The sequence below is a fragment of the Emydura macquarii genome, unplaced genomic scaffold (genome assembly GCF_026122565.2).
Source record: "Emydura macquarii macquarii isolate MOO-44397 ecotype Brisbane River unplaced genomic scaffold, CSIRO-AGI_Emac_v2 contig_1790, whole genome shotgun sequence".
In the NCBI taxonomy this organism is placed as follows: Eukaryota; Metazoa; Chordata; order Testudines; family Chelidae; genus Emydura; species Emydura macquarii.
This window is the reverse complement of record NW_027131927.1, coordinates 5934279-5956390: the sequence shown is the minus strand read 5'-3', so window position 1 is coordinate 5956390 and position 22112 is coordinate 5934279. Positions and strand designations below refer to the sequence as shown.

The following is a 22112-nucleotide window of genomic DNA, read 5'->3' as shown; positions in this document are numbered from 1 at the left end:
AACATTTGTCATCAGAACAACAAGGTAGCTGAGTAAAGACAACAGACAAGGCAACAGAAAAAGGGTCTAGCTATTTGCGTATGCTTGACTGACATGAGTTTGGCATGAAAGGAGAGCCTTGTAGAACTTTAATCATCAATGCTTTAAGGTCCCAGAAGCACTGAAGAACCTGGAGAGATGACCTCCGTGCATTTCTGAGACACAAACGCATACGCTGTCTGCGTCTTGTCTTTTTGATCCTCTGCCCAGCGCTCACACTACTGAACGGATATCTGTACAACCCTGAGCTTCCATGGAGGGCCATGCTGGGTGGCGTCTCTAGGAATAAGGGAGATGGTCTGGACAGCGTTTGTGAAGGTTGGAGTCAAGCTAGAGAGTCCTTCTATGACCACTTGAATGAGGACAAGGGGGAGCAGCGGTAATGGCCTGTTCTTGGATTTATGTTCTTAGAACTTGCCTATCAGTCACCATTCAATTTTAAAAAATACAGGGCTTCATCATGTATTAAGGAGGTCCATCCAGCTCTTCCAAGGGTTCCTTGGAGACGGCTGTAAATGGAACATAGCCGGATGCAAAGCCTCTAGTTCTGGCACACTATGTCCATGCCATGAAGAAGCTGCCTGCGATTATGGCTTATTCCAGAGCAATGGCAAAAGGGTCAATGGGACACAGACCAGCCTGGTCTCTGCTGTAAAGCAGAAAGCTCCATGTGCAGCTTGTCTGACCCGGTGTTGGGATGACAGTCGTTTCACCTGCTCCCTGAGTTCTCAGCAGCAGAGGCAAGGCTGAGGGTCCATGAAGCCATGTCAGTAGGGATCAGCCCAGCATGGCCTGTAGTGGCACCACTGCCCAGGAAGAGGTTCTTACCTTCTCCTGTTGGACAGTTTCATTGAGCACTCCCAGCTCATCGGTGACGTTCTTCCTGATCACCACCAGCTTGTAGTGGGTAGCGTACTGGAGAGACATAAGGGGAGATAAACTGCTTTACCGTGTCTCATGATCTAACCCCACATACAAGATAGGCTCAGACTGAAAAACCCACCCAATGTTGCTTAGAGGCCAAGGGGGTGGGGAGTATTTGCATTTGGCAGAAGTTGTAGGTCACACTGCACAGTGTTTAGTTACATTGCAATTACAGATATAACCACAGCATAGCTGCCACAAATGCATATAACCCAAAGGTTAGCGCTGTGACAGATGTGCTTATGATCCATTGTTCCATGAGCAATACATACACCTGCCAAACTACATTGTATTTAAACCCTGCAATCACTGTGATGCTTACACGGAGGCCTTCAGCTGCTACCCAAATCCTATAATCAGGTGCTTAGCCGCAGAGCTCGCCAGTTCCCAGATGTATTTTCAGAATCCAGGTGCATTAAATGCACTGCAGCGAGAGCAGGCAGAGTTCCCACGCAATGGAGATGGGTGAATTTACTTCCTCATCTGGGATTTGCCTTGGTTCGTAATACACCTCTCAGCCTGAGTTCCCCCTCCACCCCACCCACCAGAGTTTAGTTCTGCTTTAAGGGCTCTCTCTGTCTCTAAGGGACACACTCTATTTGTCCTTTTTTTAATCTCAGGAGGCCATCAGATACCATGGGAGACCCATTACAAGAACCTGGAGAGATCAACTGCATTACTGGTACTTGGATCTCCTTGATCTTAATTCAGAGTGACTCAGCAAAACCACCACTGTATCTCTAGAGCAGGAATCATGCACCCAACATCAGGTTCAACATTTATTCTTTTCCCAGAGGCCCCAGTGTGCTAAGTGCTATATAAACATAGTGAGGGCACTTCTCACCCAAGGCAGCTCTTGAGAAGCCTGCAATACACCACAAGATTCAGCACCGGGGACCTGGCTGTCACCAACATGCACAAAACATGGTACCATCTGTAGTATGAACCAGGGAACACGCTGGGTTCCATATACTCTACTGAACAGTGACAGGGACAGTTCTGCCCCCAACATGGAGGATCTCTGCAGTGCAGGTAGCACTAGGATGGCGTCCTACATTTGGACAAATAGCCCAGTGACAGTTTCTAGAAAGGTTATTCAGGGGAGCCCGGCAAGATGCTGGGCAAAGCGCAGCACGTGGGATAATGCAGTGTGTCACTTACCGAGCGGAACGTAGCTGATACCAGGTTGGAAGGGAAGACATTCCTGTGGAGAAGGGAAATATTTAGATAGCGAAGCATCAGAGAAGCAGAAGGTCTCTAAACCAGCCTCCTTCCCATTAGAGATCTCAGAGCAAGGGCTTGTCTATACAGGAAAGTGACATTGATCTAGTTCGTTCACTCTAAGTTCCCTGAATTAACTGTACTGTATCAAGCTGAAGTGCACAGCATGCAGCTTTGTTATGTCGCCTACAGACACACCTCGTTAGTTACTGCAGCCACACAGCTCTGCTTTGTTCTGCTCTGTTCAAATGAAGCATGTAGCATTCTGGGCAGATCGAGTTGAACTTTGCACCATGGGGCTATGTGATTTTTCTCAGGGTGCATTGGGGGAAGCCTCCCAGCATCTAGAGGAATTGTGGGACTTGGGGAAGGTGGGTCTAGCAAACTCCCATGATTCCTCTCCTAACATCCCATAATTCACATGTATTTTGCCAGAGCAATTTGCAAACTGCTATCTGGCAGCCTGGGGGACACACGGAGCACCACGCTCATGACGGTCATAAGCACAAACAGGACGAGGCCACATGTCTAGGCAGGTTTGAGTCAGAGGCTTTGGATGCCGCAGCGACCGGCCACGGATGGAGAAGGAAACCCAGCTGTTACTCCAGCAGGGCATGCAGCCGGAGCAGCCTTGCTGAGTGGAGCACCGTCGCTAGGTTTGGTCCCCTGCTGCTGTGGATGGCTAGGATTGTGCTGCTGAACTGGGATGAGCAGCAGGTGACTTTCCTAGAGATCCATGCCAGGGCTGGTCTCCTGGAGGTGTGCAAGACTAGTAAGAGGGTGCTACTGCCCCCAGCAAAGTTTGGCCATGCCCAGGAGGTTGCCTGTTGTGCATGGACAGGGATCCTGCATGGCAGAGGGACAACAGCTAAGACATCAATGCCTATTCTCTGCACCATCCACACACCCAGGCCAGAGACTAATCAAAATGATGCTCCAAGGCCTAGCTGATTACTGGGCAAAGTTCACCACTATGACAGTGACACAGGCATTTGGAAGAGCGAAGGGAAGCGGTTGATTACTTCTCATCATTTTATGCCTTGTGCAGAACATAGCATCACTTGTCAAACCACATCTTTGAGGCAGGGAAGAGCCTGGATAAGAGGCGGAGAGAATTTCTGAACATCACGGACAGCTTCTGAGAAAAGATGGCCCAAGGGGTCAGGGAAATAGTCTCAGGAATGCATTATGTGCCTACATGGAGGCCAGGGGCTAGTTGGGGCAATGAAAGTACTGGAACTAAAACAGCGACTCCCCTGTTTGTACTGATTTTATTAGCAATTCATATGCTAGAGGGATGTTATGGAAGTGAGGTAATAGAATTTCCCAGCCAAGCTGGACCAAAAGATGAGTTAACACGTAACATATTCTGCAAATCCACTACTTTACTGAAAACTCTGCACAATAACTAAGAACTTACTGCAAACTTAAGCCCAATCCAACTGCAGCGTGCCCAACTCGTGGGGTGCTCACAATCTCCTGGAGATGGCGTGCAATCAACCCCCTGCAGAAGGATCTGTCTTTCCCCCACCCTGGCGGTCCCACTATGGTGGGTGCTGCATAGTTGGCAGGGGAGGACAAGGATGAGGGACAGCGCTTGGCCACCAAAAGTCCTGCGGCACAGCTGTTTGCCTCTGCACCAGCTCCCATTCCAGGGCCACAGCCTCTCTTGCCCTCCTTCAGCACGGGTCCAGGAAGCCATCCCTCCACCCTTCCGCCCTGGTAGGAGCCAGTCACTAGTTCCCATGTTTCCGCATCTTCGGAGATTTGCTAGCATTTCATGGGTGCCAGGACCCCTGTATGCACAGGTCATGGCAGAGCTGATGCTAAGGGTAATCAGAAAGATCACATATGTGTTGGTCCAGGGCTAGTCCCCAAACCAAGAGGGATAAAGCACTGCTTCTCCCCCTGATTTGGGAACACCCGTCCCCTCTTCTCTTCCCACATGTATAGCACCCTTGGAATAGTGCTGGGTGGATAGGGGGCAAGGTAGTAGTAGCCTGCAGAAATGCATATCCAAGCCTTAGGGTGGAGAACCAGCCTCAGGCCGTCATGTTCTAGAAGGCAAGAGCAAACCTAGGAGATTATGCAGCACTGTGATCGCTGAGGATGGTGTCTATCCAGGTGCAGTAGGAGTGGAAAGAGAACAGTAGCTATACAAGTTGTCCCCAGAAAGCTACAATGCCTTGAAATATGCATGCTAAAGTACAGAGCAGCCTTTGCCTTATATTTTCTTTTATAAACACCCATGAATCAGCATCAAGTGCCCTGCAAAAATAAATCTTTACAGCAACTGAACACAAAGGTTAACCACTCTAGGAAGTGACTGAAAATGCCTTGCAGTTCTGGAATGGCTCCATACGCTGATTTTGGCCACCTGCGCTGTATCACACAGTTCCTGTCTACCCCCAATGACCTCCTTGTGATTGGACCCTGGGCTATTACATAGGGTCATGGAAAGTACCCGAGACATCTTGGGCCCTTGCCTTGTCATCTCGGATGCTTTGTGAAAAAACTATCCACATCATTGTTAGAGGCAATGGTGGAACAAGTGGAGTCCAGGTGCTCCCATTACATGCCCACGTTACGAGTGTTACTGGAAACCCTGTTCTCAGCCCTTGTCTTCGGGTACTTCTGAGAGAGCTGGGCACTGGAAGCAGGTCTGGCAGTGCCCCCTCATCTCAGTGTCTTGTAGCTGGCTGCAGTCCCACGGTGGACATTGCTCTCGCTGGAGAGCTGCAAATTAAACCCAGGAGGTCTGCAGGAATCCATGTGGAACTATGTGGTGTGAACTCACTGGTATTGAAAAGGGGCATACCTGGCTGCATGCCAGCACTTCGAGAGCACACATCCAGCCAAGACGAGCCCACAGCAGAAGGCGGGACACAGACCGGCCAATCCAGATGTGAAGCAACGCAGTGGGCAATAGCAACAGGAGGAACGCCAGCAGCAGAGCAGTTCGGAATGCATCCATGTGAACCTTAAACTGCAAAGTGGAGTTACTCCTGTGCTAAACAGGATTCATTACAGCAGCCAGATCTGCTAAAGTAATTCACTAGCTTGTCTGCGTTAATCTGAGGCAACATCCTTGTTTAGACAAGACCCAACTCTCACAACCTGCCTGGGAAGTAGGTAGCTCTTCTAGCCATTTTACAAAGGGGGAACTGGAACAGCGAGATCGAGTGATTCTTCCAAGGTCACATAGAATCAGAACTGGGGATAGAACCCACAAGTCCTGACACACAGAGCTTTGAACCTGATTTATTTGCCTGGCTGTTGGGTTGTTTGCTAGCGGCATGATGCCAGGTTATAAAAAGAGCACGAGTCTTCAAAACCCCGTGCTCAGAACTCAGTGACATCATTAAGAGTCGGCGTAGGGAGTGGGAGCGTGCTCTGAGATGTACTTGCACTGCAGTCCAGGGCTGATCTGAAAGTCCCTAAAAGGCAGCATCAGGGGAACCCCACATTTGCTGAGTCTCCCCAATCACAGTCTGCTCACTCTACAAATATTACAGTAGCACAGAGGCCTCATCTGAGTCAGGGAGCCCCACTGTGTTGTGAGCAGTACCTACATCTAGCAAGAGGGGAAACGGAGGCACAGGGGGAATGACTTGCCCAAAGTCACCAAGCAAGTCAGTGGCAGAGCTGGGACTAGACCCCGGCTCCCAATCCAATGGGCTATGCTTCCTCGTTCCTTCTTGTGCATCATCAACTGTCAGGTGGACTAATGTTCCAAGGGAAGCATGTTGTCCTCTGCAGCAATAATTGGATTGGAATTTAGCAGACAATTCTGTTGACATAAGGTGAGTCAGAGTCCAGGCAGCTCTCAGGCTAACAGGAGTCGTGGGTGCTAACTCAGAACTCTATCACTAGATGACAGGAGTATATTATAAAGGGATTTAGAGCCAGCCCCTCCACCTCTTCATCAGAGGTCTGGCACAAAGGCAATATTTATATTTGCCTCACAAACTGTCCATGGGGCCTTTTCATGCACCGTTGTCACTTTCATTTAACACCAATCTGTCTGATCAGATCATCCCCTCTGATGAGCAACTAATCAGAAGGACTGTCCCCAGCAGAGTAAATACCAGATTAGGTGCAGCACAGCATGCTCCAGGATATGCAGCTAACGAGGTGGAGCCAGATATCAAAGACTTCCACCGGATACCATTTTCCCTGACAGTTGCAGTTTCTATTTTTGCCTTTGATCAGCTCCGCTATATGCCACCCATCCTTTAGGAAAAGGAATTTATGCCTGGCACCCACAAGTTAGTTGTGACATCTCCCCTAAGCACACATGCCTCAGTCCTCGACACATCTCTCTAGCTATGGGCAACTCACAACAACCTCTTTGTTGCCTACCTACAGGATAGCGACAACCTCACCAGCAAGCTGGTAGGGGAGAGGTCACCACACAGGCCTTTGACATGCTATAGATTGGTATGTTTCTACAGGAGTAATTCCTTTTGTCAGTTTGATACAGTGCTGTGTTACATTGTGCTTGACCCATCAGCCTCCCCCTGCCCAAATTTATCCTTGGGTCCCACCACCTTCCTCTAACACACTGACCACCCTTCCTAGTTAAAGATCATCCATAGATCTGTCTGCCCTCCTCCAGGGAATCAAGTAGCATAGCTTTGATGAGATTAGACCCAACACAAAACCCTTTAAGAACATAAGAGCAGCCATACTGGGTCAGACCAATGGTCCATCTAGCCCAGTGTCCTGCGTGACAGTGGCCAATGCCAGGTGCTTCAGAGGGAATGAATAGAACAGGTTCATTCACTTTGGCAAGGGGCTGGCCGACTTCCTCCCATGCAATGCATTTAGCGGGAGTTTATAGCCTCACTATCAGAACCACCCTGTCTCTCTCTCTCTACACCTTCCATCCCTGCAAGGATCTCAAAAGCTCTTTGCACTCATTCATTGAACTCCAACATGGAAGCCAGGAGCTTAGCAGGATTCATAAGAATAACTAAAATATGCAGACTTGGTCATTAATATTAAGAACCAGGCGCTCTGGAAGAGATCTAGCCTGCTTGCTTCAGGGGTAGCGAGCTTCTAATTATTGGGGTCAGGGGATAATTTTCCTGGGGGACAGGTTATCCCAACACCTGGGTATCTTCTGTGGGAGGAGAGGGTTAGATGAGCCCCTGGTCTGATCCAGTCTGGCCAACCCTGATTGTCACAGATGGGGGAAGTGGAGGCCCACACAAGGGAGGGTGGCTCACTCAAGGTCACATTGCAAGCGAGTGGCAGAGATAAGAATTGAAGCCTGGCGTCCCAACTCCCAGAGCTGCACCTCAGCCACACAGCCATCCTTTCCTTACTCCTCCCCTGGTGCAATGAGACACGAAAGGCTACTTCCATCAGAGCAGGGAGTGGGCATTGCCCATGGAAGAGCTGACAGGCTCTTTAAATAGTCCTGAGACTGAAGGCAGATCTGACCTGTGCCGAGGTGGGGTGGAGAGCGACCCAGGCAGTTAGCCCTTCATTCACATCACAGTCCAAACCAGCTCCTGTGGATCAACTTGGCCGAGAGACTCCCTCCCTCACAGGGTCACACATCCCTTTGGGACAGCAGTGAAATGCCTGCATCTTCCCTGCCACACAAATCCAAGCAGCAGTCCCGTGGGGCCGCCACAGCCAAACCCCCGCCATTGCTACATTCCAGCACAGACTGGTTCCAAAGGGAGCCATTGGCTTTGCCCACAAGGAAACGTTCCTGATCCAAAGCAAACAGCACGAGCCGAGCCCAGCTCAGCCCTAGCTGGGGGGAGGGGTTGGGGGGTGTATACCCCCCACTGGAAGGGGATTATCCACTGAAGAGGTGAGAGGAGCATTCAAGGCAGGTTCTGGAAGAGGATGTATATGGCTGCCATGCCTACGATTTGCTTCAGGCCTCAGCACCCATCTCCAAATTGCCCAGGGAAGAAGCCAGCTCTCATCCAAAGTGCAGCCACAGCAAGTACCAAAAGCAGCAAAGCTCCACAGACTCAGCCGTCATGTGCCCCCAGCTAATCCTGCACAATAGGACCAGTGTCAGCCTTCCTGCCCCATTCCCAGAGCGTGGCCACGGAGCTGGTTCCATCACCTTCCTTTACAAGCTACCCAGCCAGCCTCACACACAGCCCAGCACCAGGGGCAGCATGAGCAACTGGGCTGTGGGGAGTTCTGCATATGTAGAGAGCTCGACCCCATCACCGGGGTCTCCCCAAGCAGCTTCCATCTGCACCGGTCTCAATCCCAGGAGAGAAGGGCACATTCATTAACAGCTGCAGTCTCTGCTGATGGACAAAGGCTGAATTGACACCCTGGTTTTGTGGCAATCATTCCCATCTGCAAGGAGTCAGATCCCTCTGTGCAGATGCACCAATTAAACTGGAGTCTGAGCAGCCTGAACTGATCCCACCCACTACTAAACAGGACTGGTCTATACTGGCTGGAAAGGACTATTGGGAGGGGGGGGGGGCGGGGAGGAAGAACACGACAACGACGACTCATAGGCCCAATTCTGTTGTCCTTATGACTCATTCACATTAGCGCAAAGCATGAGTGAAATACCACCAGATCAGCATGGTGGCATTTCACAGTATACACTGGTGTGGGTGACTGCACAAGGTCCCACAGGCAACAGAATCAGGCCCCACATATCTGAAGTGGGTTCTCTGGTTTTTGCTGTTCAAATCAAGAAGTGGCTTTCCAGCCTGTTCTCCTGCCCACAGAGGCTCTGCAGGCCCAAGCCACACCACCTGTTGCTGAAGTCCATATTCTACCAGACTTCCTATATGACCTTGTCCAAATCACTCAGCCTCCGTCTGCCTGAGATCTCCATCTGTCCAACGGAGTGAACAGCTCTGCCCTTCCTCCCAGGGGAGTGGCGAGGATATGGACAATTGTGAGCGCTCATGCTCTATTAATGCAAGATTGGGATTTTCCCATGCAATCCTATTAGCTCCTGTGCCATCCCTAGGGGGGTCTCCTGGCTCTGATGTTCGTATAATAATTTTCACGCCAACTGAGCCGAGCTGGGTTTTACACCATCCACAAACATGGCAGAGCATCACAGGCCAGCATATCTCCTCCCTGCATCCCTCAGGTTCAACAGGCTGAGCTTTCCTTCTGTTTCCACGCAAACTGCTCGGCGTGTGGTCTGAGCAGCCTTCCTGTGCCTGCAGCCGCAGCCTGGGGGTTCCAGATTCAGATGATCACTGGTTAGAGACCGTGAACAGAGAAGAGGGGGGACAGTTACTGTTGGATGGCAGAAAATCTAACTGGTTGTTATGAGGTTTCAGAAGCGTGTGGGCCCCCTCTGCCCTTGGCAGAGATAATGAGAGCAATCCCTTTGCTCCAGACAAGCAGAAGCCCAGCGGGAACACTTCCCTGGCTCTCCCAACACGCTGTCTGTGTCAGAGCTTCCCAAGGCAGGGATAAGGTCTTTGATCTTTTATAACCAAGTGCATGCTGATGCTTAGCTACATCACATGTCAACGTACGAAAGCCTGGCATGTAGGGACAAAATCTAATATCCTCAAGCATCTCTGATTTAATCTCTCAAAATAAGGTGCTGTCTTGCCAGCCCCAGAGTCTGGCGAGCTAATCTTCTGCCCAAGGCAGATACAGCAAAGGCAATGGCCGGGATAGCCACACACCCAGGCATGTCTCAGCCAGCAGCACTTATCTGCATTGCCAGGAATATCCACAGTGAACAGCAGTGCTTTTCATCTGTAAATCTCAGGGCACTTTCCAAGGGAGGTCTGTACCATTAGCCCCCATTTGGCAGAGGAAAAGGCTTGGGCAAGTTAATTCAGTAAGCTAGTGACAAAGTCGGAACAGAACACACATCTACAGAGCCCCAGTGCAGTGCTTTACCCATTAGACAACACTGCCTCCCAGAAAGGTCCTCAGCTCCAGTAGTCGCTCACTCTGATCAGGATGGCAGAGCCTAGATGCAGGGAGAATCCACACATGCTGTAGGGATCATCTGTTTTCCTGGGAGTCATTGGATCTGGATACCTGTCTGCTAGAACTGAGCTAAGACCCATCACACTCATTTCACACAGGCCATTGAGCAACCATAAGATGGCAAACAGATGTTCAGCCCATGTCGGATTCAAACCAAAGGCTCCAAATCCCTGATGCTGATCGTTCCAGCCCCTCCAGATAAACATGTTTACGGCTTCACTTGAGCATGCTAAGCCTCCAGAGGGAGCAAAGTCCCAGTTAAAAAAAAACAAAACAAAAAACAGGATCACTGAAGATTAAGCTGGAATTTCCTGGCATTTCACGAAAGCCAATCACTCTGTCCTCAGTTCCCCCTTGCTGTGAAAGGACGAGATGGAGCCTATTAATGACACAAGACATGTCTTAAGGAAGTCAAGGCTGCATCTAAAACTGCAGTGCTAATCCTAGGTATCTCTTCCACTTCCCATAGATATCTCAAGTGGGCAGCAGTTATGAATGAACAGAACCTCTAACATCTGTCTAAACGTCAGCTGGGCGGCAGCACAGGCTGCTATAGTTAAAGGGACCCTGTCTACCAATCACATTGACCTGAATCCTGCCCATCTGACTCTTGCTACAGACACCCAGGATTGCTATTTTAAGAGCAAGTTCTTTGCTATGTTGTATGTCTCATTGCCCTGTGAAGTGTCACTGTTGCACCTGTGAGCTATTCCCAGCCGTACGTTGAGTCAGGGGACACAAATCTCTTTAAAAACTTAAGCGGGATTGTAATGCTCAAAAATTGGCTGGGAGGGAAGTGAGAAGAGATTCAGGACAGGTACAGGACACAAAATAACCTTTTAAAAAACTTATTTAAATTTGGTCTAATCAATTTAAACTCTCCTTTTGAGCTGCATCCTGTGGACACCTAGGCACATGAGCCAGTCACTTCAGGAAAAATGGTCCATTGATTAAGACACTAGGCTGAGACTTGGAGAGCCAGTTTCAATTCCCTACTCTGCCAAAGACTTCCTCTGTGTGACCTTGGATAAGTCCCTTAGCCTCTCTGTGCCTCATTTCCCCCATTGTACAGATGGGGAAAGATAGCTCTGCCCTGCCTCCCTGGTGGATTCTGGGGATAAATACATTAAAGACTGAGGTGCTTTGAGAGCCATGTAACGAGTTATTAGTTCATGCAAAGTGCACAGGCCCTTTATCTTGACAGAACAGTGGCTGAATGGGGCTGTTGAGTTCTGCCACATAGGTCTGTATATTTGTACCGGGAACAGTTTTAACGATGGCTTTTTTTAAAAGACAAATCCTTCTTATGTTGGATTAGTCTTTTATAAAAGCCACAGGGTAGGATCCCAGCTGCTACAAATGCATACTGTTTTCACAGCCAGCCACCCTGAACCTATTTACAATTTTTCAAGCAAAAAGTTTGGACAATTACAGCAGTTTATATTAGTTTAAGCTACCAATCCTACAGCAGCCTCTGGAGTCTACATGGTGTCAGCCAGCTACGGTATTCATTTACACACAGTACCGCTTGGCCTCTGTGCTTGGAGAGCCTCAAAAAAAGGAAGATCAAGACCAACATGACCTGAGTTGTAAAGCAAGTCAGTGCAGAGAAGGGAATAAGATTCAGAGTCCAACATCTACTCTCCTCCCACTCTGGCAGTAAACTGAAGAGAGAGTCAAAGCATACAAACCCCATTACGTATCAGATGTATCAGTGATGATCCCTTTCTCTAGATGGTGTGCGATTTTATCTCCGCATTTGTTTTGCCCAGAAGCTTTGGTTTAAGGTAAACAACTTTGGCCCATATCGAACAGGTACCATGCTGGATATGGAGTAAAGTGACCCTTCCAAGTAGCATCTGGGTAAAGCAAAAGAGATCATTGGAAATGAGGGTGCCTCCTTTGGATTGCTCTACACAGCCTAGCTAGAAGCTAGTCTAGAACAGCTCCCTGTGTGGGAACTCTATTCCAGAACAGTTACTCCGCTTTCTTAACCAGGCCGATGCAGTATGGGAGTGAGCACTGAGATCAGGTTTGCCTCTGATACTCCACAGTAGCACTTCTGTTCATCTTTGCCCCTAAAGAGTGCCCGAGGCAGTAAGAGCCCAGCTGGGCTCTTTAGATTCTCCTTAGGTTGTGAAACCAATTGTTCATCACTTGGTGGCTTTTTTTTTAAGGGGGGGGGGGGGGAAGAGAATGTTGTTTGACCTCGAATCAGCAAGTTTAAGACAGATCATGACACCAGTTAATCATTTTTCTGCTGACCACTGTAAAGGCTCCAAACGGGGTTGTTATTTAGAGGAGAAAGGATAATTAGAGTTAATGATCATAGTTGCCCCTCTGGCCTGAGCAGCTGACCAATATCCACTGCCTAATAGGGGCATTTCTATTAGGAGGAGAAATAGATGAGTCAGTGTTCTTGCTGTTACCTTGTTTATTTGGCGTCCAGAGTCCTGTTTCCCCAAACACCATAGAAACTTCAGGCAGTTTCCTTACTCAGAAATTCCTAAGGCTGCCACTCCAGCACACTCTGTGCCCAAGAAGTTCTCTGAGGGTCATGCTCACAGTTCCTTGTCTCGGCGCTCTGCCGCCAACACAAACTCCTAGCCCCTTCATTGGCAACTCCTTAGTTCACACAGCCTAGTCTGACCTGCCACACAGCCCCGTGCCTTTGGTGGTAGCTCCCATTGTCAGTGGCTGTTTTTACTACACAGAGCGACTTAACTGCTTCTACTGTGAGTTTGCAGTGGTCTTCGTGGACAACATAAGGTGAATTTTTAACCATGGGAGAAACCACCACCCTATCCATCCCGCTACAAAATCCTAGTGGTGACAAGCTGTCATTTTACTGCAAAGTAAACAAAGCGAGGTCAACCTGGGAGAAGGGAAGAGATAGCTGGGTGAGGTCTGTACTACCTCATAGTCAAATGACAGGGCCTTGTCCCCACATACAGTTTTCCTGCTGTAAACACAACAAAAAGATGTGCCCACCAACTTTTTTTTTTGCACTGAAGGTGTAGCCCAAGTTGTTTAAGAACAGCCATTGCTCTTTAAATTCACAACATACTTTAATCTGAATTAACTTGCAAGTGTAGACATGCTTTAGGTCGAAGTCCTTGGCACACCCACTGGCTTTAATGAGGGCTGTGATTGTCTTTGGAGCCAGCCGCACCTGCTGGCACCTACGAGCACCTTTCAGCAAAATGTCAATAGAGAGGCTACAATTTTGCCAAGTTGGAAGCAGACATTCATTGCACTTTAACTCAGACAAAGGCAATAATAGTTCATTAGCAACAGGAAGCTACAGAGATTTCTCCTCTTTTTTAAGAGAGATTCACATCCCCGACCCTGAATAAAGCCACAGCTTCCCACCACTTACATCAGAAGGATGTATGTCACTCAGGAGGGTGCCTATGCCACCCTCCTGCATGACTCAGTGACACCAACACGAGCGCTAGTGTGCACGGCACCATGTGGGCGAGAGAGTTCATGCCACTCATGGGGTGGCTTTTTTATGCAGATAGGAGAGTGCTCTGCCGTTGACACGCAGCAGTGGCACAGCTGTAATGGGTCAGCTGCAGTGCTGTATGTGGAGACATGGCCTAAGCCAAGCAACTAAAGCACAACTGTCTTTAACTCTCCCTGGTGAAAGGCAAGGGAACAAACCTGTTCACAAAAAATATGCACCAACCCAACCATGAAAAGGACCCTTTGGCTACTATTTCTGATTTTACAACACATACTTTCAGATGGGTTAAGGAGCCTTCTCACCATTCCACCCTGCTATTCTAGTTATGCTCCCCAATCACATCCAAGAGCACTCCTGCCTGAGACTTTGGGAGTCGAGGTGGATCAGATCCAGCAGCAATAGACCACAGACCTCTTGTGCTGCCTCTGGGGTACAGACTACCTCATAAGAACAGCCAGACTGACTCAGACTAATGGTCCATCTAGCCCAGTATCCTGTCTTTCAACAGTGGCCAATGTACTTCAGAGAGAATGAACAGAACAGATAATCATCAAGTGATCCATCCCGTTGCCTATTCCCAGCCTCTGGCAAACAGCAATCCCTGCCTATCCTCACTAATTGCCATTGATGGACCTAACCTCCAGGAACTTATCTAGTTCTTTCTTTAACCCCATTATAGTCTTGGCCTTCACAACATCCTCTGGCAAGAAGTCCCACAGGTTGACTGTGCATCGTGTGAAGAAATACTTCTGTGTGTTCATTTTAAGTCTGCTGTCTACTGAACTAGGGATCATCAAATGAAATTATGTGTTGAGGAGTAAACAACTCTGATTTACTTTCTCCACACGTCATGATTTTATAGACCTCTATCATATCCACCCCCTTAGCTGCCTGTTTAACAAGCTGAAAAGTCTCAATCTTATTAATCTCTCCTCATATGGAAGCTGTTCCATACCCTGAATGATTTTGTTGCCTTTTTCTGTACCTTTTCCAATTCCAATACATCTTTTTTGAGATGAAGTGACCAGATCTGCAGGCAGTATTCAAGATGTGGGCGCACCATGGATTTATAAAGAGGCAATATGATATTTTTGTCCTATTATCTGTCCCTTGACTAATGAGTCCTAAAATTCTGTTAGCTTTTTTGATTGCCGCTGCACATTGAGTGGATGTTTTCAGAGAACTATCCACAATGACTCCAAGATCTCTTTCTTGAGTGGTAACAGCTAACTGAGACCCCATCATTTTATATGTATAGTTGGGATTATGTTTTCCAATGTCCATTACTTTGCATTTATCAATATTGAATTTCATCTGACATTTTGTTACCCAGTCACCCAGTTTTGTGAGATCCCTTTGTAACTCTTCACAGTCTGCTTTGGACTTCACCATCTTGAGTAGTTTTGTATTATCTGCAAATCTTGCCACCTCACTGTTACCCCTTTTTCCACATAATTTATGAATATGTTAAACAGCACGGGTCCCAGTACAGACCCCTGGGGGACACCACTATTTACCCCTCTCCATTCTGAAAACTGACCATTTATTTCTACCCTTTGTCTCCTATTTTTTAAACCAGTTACTGATCCAGGAGAGGATCTTTCCTCTTATCCCATGACAGCTTACTTTGCTTAAGAGCCTTTGGTGAGGAACCTCGTCAAAGACTTTCTGAAAATCTAAGTACACTATAACCTCTGGATCACCCTTGTCTACATACTTGTTGACCCCCTCAAAAAATTCTAGTAGATTGGTGAGGCACAATTTCCCTTTATAAAAAACCAGATTGACTCTTCCCCAACAAATCATGTTCATCCATGTGTCTGATAATTCTGTTCTTTACTATAGTTTCAACCAATTTGCCTGGTACTCTTAGACTTACCAGCTTGTAATTGCCAGGACCACCTCTGGAGCCTTTTTTAAAAATTGACATCACATTAGCTATGCTCTAGTCATCTGATACAGAAGCTGATTTAAATGATGTGTTACATACTCTAAGTTAAGAGTTCTGCAATTTCACATTTGAGTTCCTTCAGAACTCTTGGATGGATACTATCTGGTCCAGGTAACTTATTACTGTTTAATTTATCAATTTCTTCCAAAACCTCCTCTACTGACAGTCTGGGACAGTTCCTACATATGCCACGACTATCAGCTCCTCCCCAGCACTACACATAAGTCTGTCTCGATGTCTCGAGAGATCTGCAGCCTTTGCATCCAGCAGGCAAGTCACCATGCGGTTCTCCCAGTCATCACAAACCCAGCTATCTATGTTTCTAATGATAGAGTTCCCCATTACTATTATCTCTCTCTCCCTAATAACTGGTGTTCCCTGTCCTAGAGAGGTATCCTCAGTGCGAGGGGATACCATGACATCATCTGGAAGGAGGATCCCAACTATGGGACCGTTTCCCTCCGCTACAGTTTGATGTTCCCCTTCCCTGAGATCTTCATTCTCCTCCACAGCACAGAGGCTGTCATACTGGGGGTGGGACTGTTCTACAATGTCCCAGAAAGTCTCATCGATGGACCTCTGTCTCCCTTGGCTCCTCCAGTTCAGCCACACTGGTCTCCAAAGCCCGTATGCAGTCTCTGAGAGCCAGGAGCTCCTTCCACTGAATGCACACACATATGCCACCCACCCATAGGGCAGGTAATCATACATGCTGTATTCAGTGCAATAAACTGGCTAGCCCCTACTCTGTTGCTGGACTTCTCTCTGCATTCTCTTTTTACTCCTGCAGCTCTTTTATTGTTTGTTTTTTATGGGGTGGAAGGAGCTTGTCGTCTTTGGTTTACAGAATGTTAATGAAGTGTATCTTTCTCCCCTGCCCACTAAACTCCCTCGCAAAACCCTGGTTCTCCCGGAGTAACCCCACCTCTGGGTAAGGGTTGATGGCTGGTAAAGGGCTTGGGGATCAGTGCCTCGTTAAGGAGCACTCAGCCTTGCCTAGCAGGCCTCTAGTATAAGCAGCCAGTCCCACAAACAGACCACACGATATATTTCAGTCAAGCAGCAAGCACAACACAAACACACACATCAAACTCTCCTCAGGGGTCATGTAGCTGCTCCTCCATCTGAAGAACTCCCTTGCAAAACTCCCGTTCGCTAGCTCCGAGGAACTGTTATGTAGCTTTAAGACCGTACGTATTCCTGTCTCTGATTCTGGGCAACTGAAGAGCTATTTTTAGACTTTTTCTAGACTTGAGACAGACAGTTTCGTTTTAGACTGTAACCCAGGCTTGACAGTTCAAAGCCCTGCTTTGCTACTCCCCTAGCCAGGCTCCACATGGCCAGTGCTAGAACGCCTGCCCACAGCTGTGCTCCAGTCTCAGCCCCACCCCATGCAGCACTTGGTCTGCCTGGCAGCAAACTCAACACACAGCCAACATTGCATCAGACAGGACTCCACCTACATCATCATCTCTCTGCCCCCCTCACTCGCCAAGACTGGACCAGTGGTGACTGCCTCTGTTTGGTTTGGTCCCGGACAAAACCAGGGCATCCAAAACAAGCTACATTTTCATTCCACTGAGGCAAGGGAGTTTCAGCATAAGACACTGGCTTATGTGTAAGCGAGCCACTAGCAGAGCACTGTGTCTGAGCCAGTGAGCCCTTGGCAAGAGAAGGCTGTTCGGTAGCTAGCTTGCTAGCCCCAAGCCATGTAAAAAGCCCATGAAGAACAGAGAGAGACTGGAATATATATTTCCTGCACAACAACTCTTCAAATGTCAGTTCGTGTGATTCATTCCACATGATTCACGCATAAGACATTCACAGCTTTGCAGGGAAGAGGGGAAATTCTGACTTGTCTGCTCCACTGAGTGTAGGAGACTCCGGCTGTTAGGGACATAGCAGCACCTCAGCCATGCTGATCAGAGATGAGCCATTGCAGGCTGAGATCACAAGAACAGAGGGCAGTTTGGGGCAGGTGTCCAGAATGCAGCTACCTCGTTCTCCGGCCAATAGGCATTACCTCTCTAAGTGTGGGGCTAGGACACACGTCATCTAGGCAGGGATTTTTGGTTTTAGTTGATGGAGAACTCCTGCAACAAGAAATTTCTGTTCATCCATCAAGACAGGAACAGGGACACAAACAGTGCATCTCATTTAAGCACATAGACGTAAATGAAGCATAGGAGCTTGCCGCTATTGCGAAGCTTGGGTGTGTTTCACCTTGAGTGCTGGTTGTGGAGCCCTAAAGTGCAGAGATCAGAGATACTGCACTGGGCAAGACAGACAATAGACAGTGCTAGTGTGTGTGTCCATACCCCCACGCCTGCCATGGTATCACCTCTCTGGCAGAGGCAAGGAACAGCCTGCTGCCACAATAAGCTCTCTCCATCAATAAGCCCAGCTCCCACCCTCTGTGCTCAAACACCAATCCAGGCATGCAGCTCAACCAATCCCAATTCCCACTTGATAAATTCACAATGTCAGATTTATACCAGCTCAGTGTGGTAGTCACCTCAGATTTCAAACCAATCCTTTCACAAAGAACCTTTGCATTCATCAGTTGTGGGAGGACAAATAACCGCAGATCACAAGTCAGCTCCCTTTGGCATGAAGTTTGTATGAGAGATGCCATAGGTCTTGGAAGGCTGGTCTTTGTGGTTAAGGCAAAGGACTGAGTCAGGAGACCTGGGTTCTAATCCCCTCTCTGCTACAGCCTGCATGACTGTGGACAAGTCACAACACAGGGATAATGCATACCTCACATCCCCACTCCACCCAGACAGGGATCTAGTTACCCCACCTCCCTTTGTTACCTGTATAGAAACAAAGAACTTTTGACTGTTCCAGAGTACAGTCAGCTTTGCCTGCACTGCCTCCTCCTGAGCCCTTGGGGTTCTCAAACTGGGGGTCACAAGGTTATTGGGGGGAGTCATGAGCTGTCAGCCCCACTCATGCTGGTAAGGGAGACATGGCATGGGGGGTCAGCACTTTGGGGGGTCATTATAGTCTGAAGTATTTTCCAAGGGGGTCCCAGCAAAAATAGTTTAAGAATCCCTTGTGTAGGATAATGCAATACTTATTCAGCAGCAAATTACAGTTTGTGATAACACTTCTCTTCCATGTGGGCTTCTCATCTCCTGTAATCTTCCAGGAAGAAACTTGAATTCAACCACCACTCACCGTGACTCAGCAAATTCAAGGGGAGGATCTCCTCAGATCAAGGTAACTGCTATCACAAATAAGACTCTCCCTACCAGACTTTTTGGTAAAAGCTATGGCGGGGGGAGAGGGGGCAGAAAAGGGAGAGGAACGCAAAACCCGATGCGGTCTCATTCCCTTTCTCACAATGGCAGGCTGCTATGTAGCAGCCTGCAACCAGATCAGGAATGTCTACTGCAAATGGACCATGTTTACTGCAAATGAGATTTTTGGATAGAGCAAAGCCCTGGTAGAACAGCATCTGACAGAGCCTGGAGGGATGTCTCCCTTTCATAATTTGGCAAGGCTTGTATAGTTTAAATGCTTATTAAATTTTGTACATCAAATATTGTATTAAAGGCTTGTACAGTTTAAATGCCTATTAAATATTAATGAATTAACAGCCTAGAGGCCAGGCAGCCTTTGCATAAATTCAACACCATTAGGAAGAAAATGTCTGTAAGAGACCGTGAAGTTTGTAACAGACAGGAAATGCAATATGCAGGCAACATTGAGTCAGAAGTGTTAGGAGACTAACACATTCCTCTGGTCTCCTATTGCAGCATTTCTCAGCTACCGGCACTGGTCCCTGAGATCCTCATTGACACAATTTAGGAAGGCAGTAAGCTGGTCTCTGGCATCATAAAAGGTTGAGAAACACTGTTCGACTGGACTTCCCACCATTCCTGACATACTACATGGCTTAGAGTACCAGTCAGGACTTTACAAGCTCCCCTTGCTGTCCAGCAGACAGGATCCAAGCAGCAAAATGACTCTTTCCACAGCAGGCATTTAATGAGCCTTCAGCAAGGGGAAAGGATGGAGTTGTGACCAGGACACAGGACTGGAAGTCAGAGAATCCAGGTTCTATTCCCAGCTCTGCCATAAACTCACGTGGAGACTTGCCCAAGATACCCATACTGTGCCCCAGTTTCCCCAACTATACTGGCCAAGAAGCTGGGAGACTAAAGTCATTCTTTGTAGCACTTTGGGATCCCCAGCTAAGAGGATGGGGGGGGGAACACTGCAGGTGACAAATCATGTTCTCCACCAACATTTTTGAGTAGCTTTCACCCCAGGATGTTACAAGCTGGAGAGACCCCTCTCAACCAAATCAGACTCTCAAGGGACCCACAATGCTTTAGTTACTAGTGGACGGAGTTTGAAGGTGGAACAAAGTTGGTAGAAAGCCTTTGAGATTACTCCAGAGTGCGGTTTTAGACTATTGCCTTAGTGCAGGCTTTATATCCTGTTTCTCAAGATCAGACCCCAACAATGGAGCGTTAATGTCTAATGGGGGGAGTGCCTACAACACAGTGTAACTGTTCAGGAGAGCAGGAAGCTGAGTGGATGGATTCTGCTGGCTGCAATGCCAGGGGAGACCAGATAATATATCCAAAGGATAATGAAGCCAGTGCAGGGATAGCTAAGGGATCACTTTATATCTCCCCATCAACTTGAATGGGGTAAAAGCCAGGATGAGCAGGATTCCCCTCTCTACCACCGTGGAGAAGGGCAGCTGCAGGAGCACTGGGAAGGAGCAGGACTGGGAAGGAAGGAAGCCCCATCCATCTGACGGGCCACTCACTCAGGCTGCTCGGCTAGCAAAAGCACCGTCAAGCAGAGGATGGGATCTGCTGCCTGCCAGGGACTGAGCCGGAGCCAGGATGGAGCCAGCGTGGCCAGCCGGGACATGGGTCCCTCCTAGATCCGGGAAGGGAGAGGAGACGACAGGTGTTTGTTTCCCCCTCGCTACCGGATCAAGTCTTGCCTAAGGCACGGGCCTCCCTCCTTGCTGCCCGGGTCCCCGCAGACACCAGCGCCGAGGGGAGGTAAGTACCGCCCGTCCCGCGCCCACCCCAGGCACCGGCCCCCCGGCCCAGGCGCCGGCCCCTGGAGACACGTGGCTCCCCCCTCCGTCTTTCCCCTTCTCCAGCGCCTCACCGGATGAGATCCAGGAAGGAGTCCGCCACCTCCTTGGCCTCGGGCATGGCCCCGTCCCCTCCGTCTCCCAGGCTGGGCGGCGCGGCCCCCTCCCCGGGCCGGATGATGAAGGCCAGGCTGACGCCGATGGCCGAGGCCAGCAGCGTGGTGAGCAGGAAGAAGAGCATGGCCCAGCCGCCCAGGCGGCCCAGCGCGGCGGGGTCCAGGCTGGCGGCGCCCGCGACCAGGCTGCAGACCACCAGGGGCAGGATGATCATCTTCAGCAGGCGCAGCAGCAGCTCGCCGGGAAAGGAGAAGGCGAGGATCCCGGCGCGGCTCAGCCCGCCCGGCACTTGCCGCACGCCGAGCCCTACGGCCACCCCGGCCAGCACCCCGGCCACGGTCAGCAGCACCAGCAGGTTGGCGCGCAGGCAGCGCCGCACGCGGGCGCCCTTGGCGGGGGAGCCCTGCGGGGGGCAGAGGGCCCCGGGGCCGGCGTCCTGCGGGCCGATCTCCCCGTTGGAGGCGCCCTTCTCCCCGGAGGGGAGCCGGATGCGGTCCCTGCACGCGGCCATGGCCCCCAGGGAGCGTCGGGTGGAGGCGCCTGCCTGGCTCCCGGCTACAGCGCGGCGCCGCGGCCCCTCCGCCTCTGCCACGAGCTGTGCCGGCCCGGCGCGCGCCGTGCGAGACTGACCGGCTGAGCCGAGAAAGAACCAAAGTGAAGCGCCGGCGCTTTTTGCACGGGAGGGGGGGAGGGAGAGCGGGCGGTGATTGGTGGAAAGCGCCTCAAGGGGCGGGGCGCGGAGAATAAAAGGCAGGGGGGGCGGCGGGGTGTCGGCGTTTTCTGAGAGGCGTTAAGTGGGAGGCTGGGTGGTTTCCCGCCTGAAGGTCCCAGTTAACCGTGTGGGCGGGGAGAGGCGGGGGAGTGCTGTTTCCATCCCGTATTACATCAGTACCGGAATATTGCGGCCCCACAGCCCCCCCTCTGCGCGCCACGTGACGGGGAGTCGGCGACACCTTGCTGGTGCGGTGATCTCCCTCAGTGCGCCTAGCCCCACGTCTCCAATCCCACCGCCACACCTGCTCCCCCGAGCCCACCTCCAGCCCCCTCAGAAACACCGCGGGGCATGGGGCCAGCTCCCAATGCAATCTGCTGCCATGCCCGTTAGCCAACGGCCACCTGATGTGCCTCCAACTGCCGCCTCCCACCCCACGGTGCCTCCAACTGCCAGTGCCTGTCTCCCATACGGTGCCTCCAACTGCCACCAGCCACCCAACGGTGCCTCCCACCTGCCAGCACCTTTCTCCCAGCCACCCAAGTTACTCCCACCAGCCACCCAACTGTTACTCCCAACTGTCATCTTCCCTCTGCCACCCACACAATCGCCACCTCCCAGCCACTCAAGTTACTCCCAGTTG

At 49.9% G+C, this 22112-nt stretch overlaps 1 protein-coding gene across 1 annotated transcript in view; it reads right to left on the bottom strand.

Moving 5' to 3' along the window:
• SLC1A5 (solute carrier family 1 member 5) overlaps positions 1 to 21397 on the bottom strand; it is a 32969-nt gene extending 11572 nt beyond the window's left edge. Inside the window, exons 1-3 of the mRNA XM_067556793.1 lie at positions 20715 to 21397; positions 2125 to 2167; positions 868 to 954 (exon numbers count right to left, since the gene is read on the bottom strand). Coding sequence (XP_067412894.1) covers positions 868 to 954; positions 2125 to 2167; positions 20715 to 21268 — 684 coding nt within the window. The 5' untranslated portion in view covers positions 21269 to 21397. The remainder of the gene's footprint in view (positions 1 to 867; positions 955 to 2124; positions 2168 to 20714) is intronic.
• Positions 21398 to 22112: the final 715 nt, after the last annotated feature.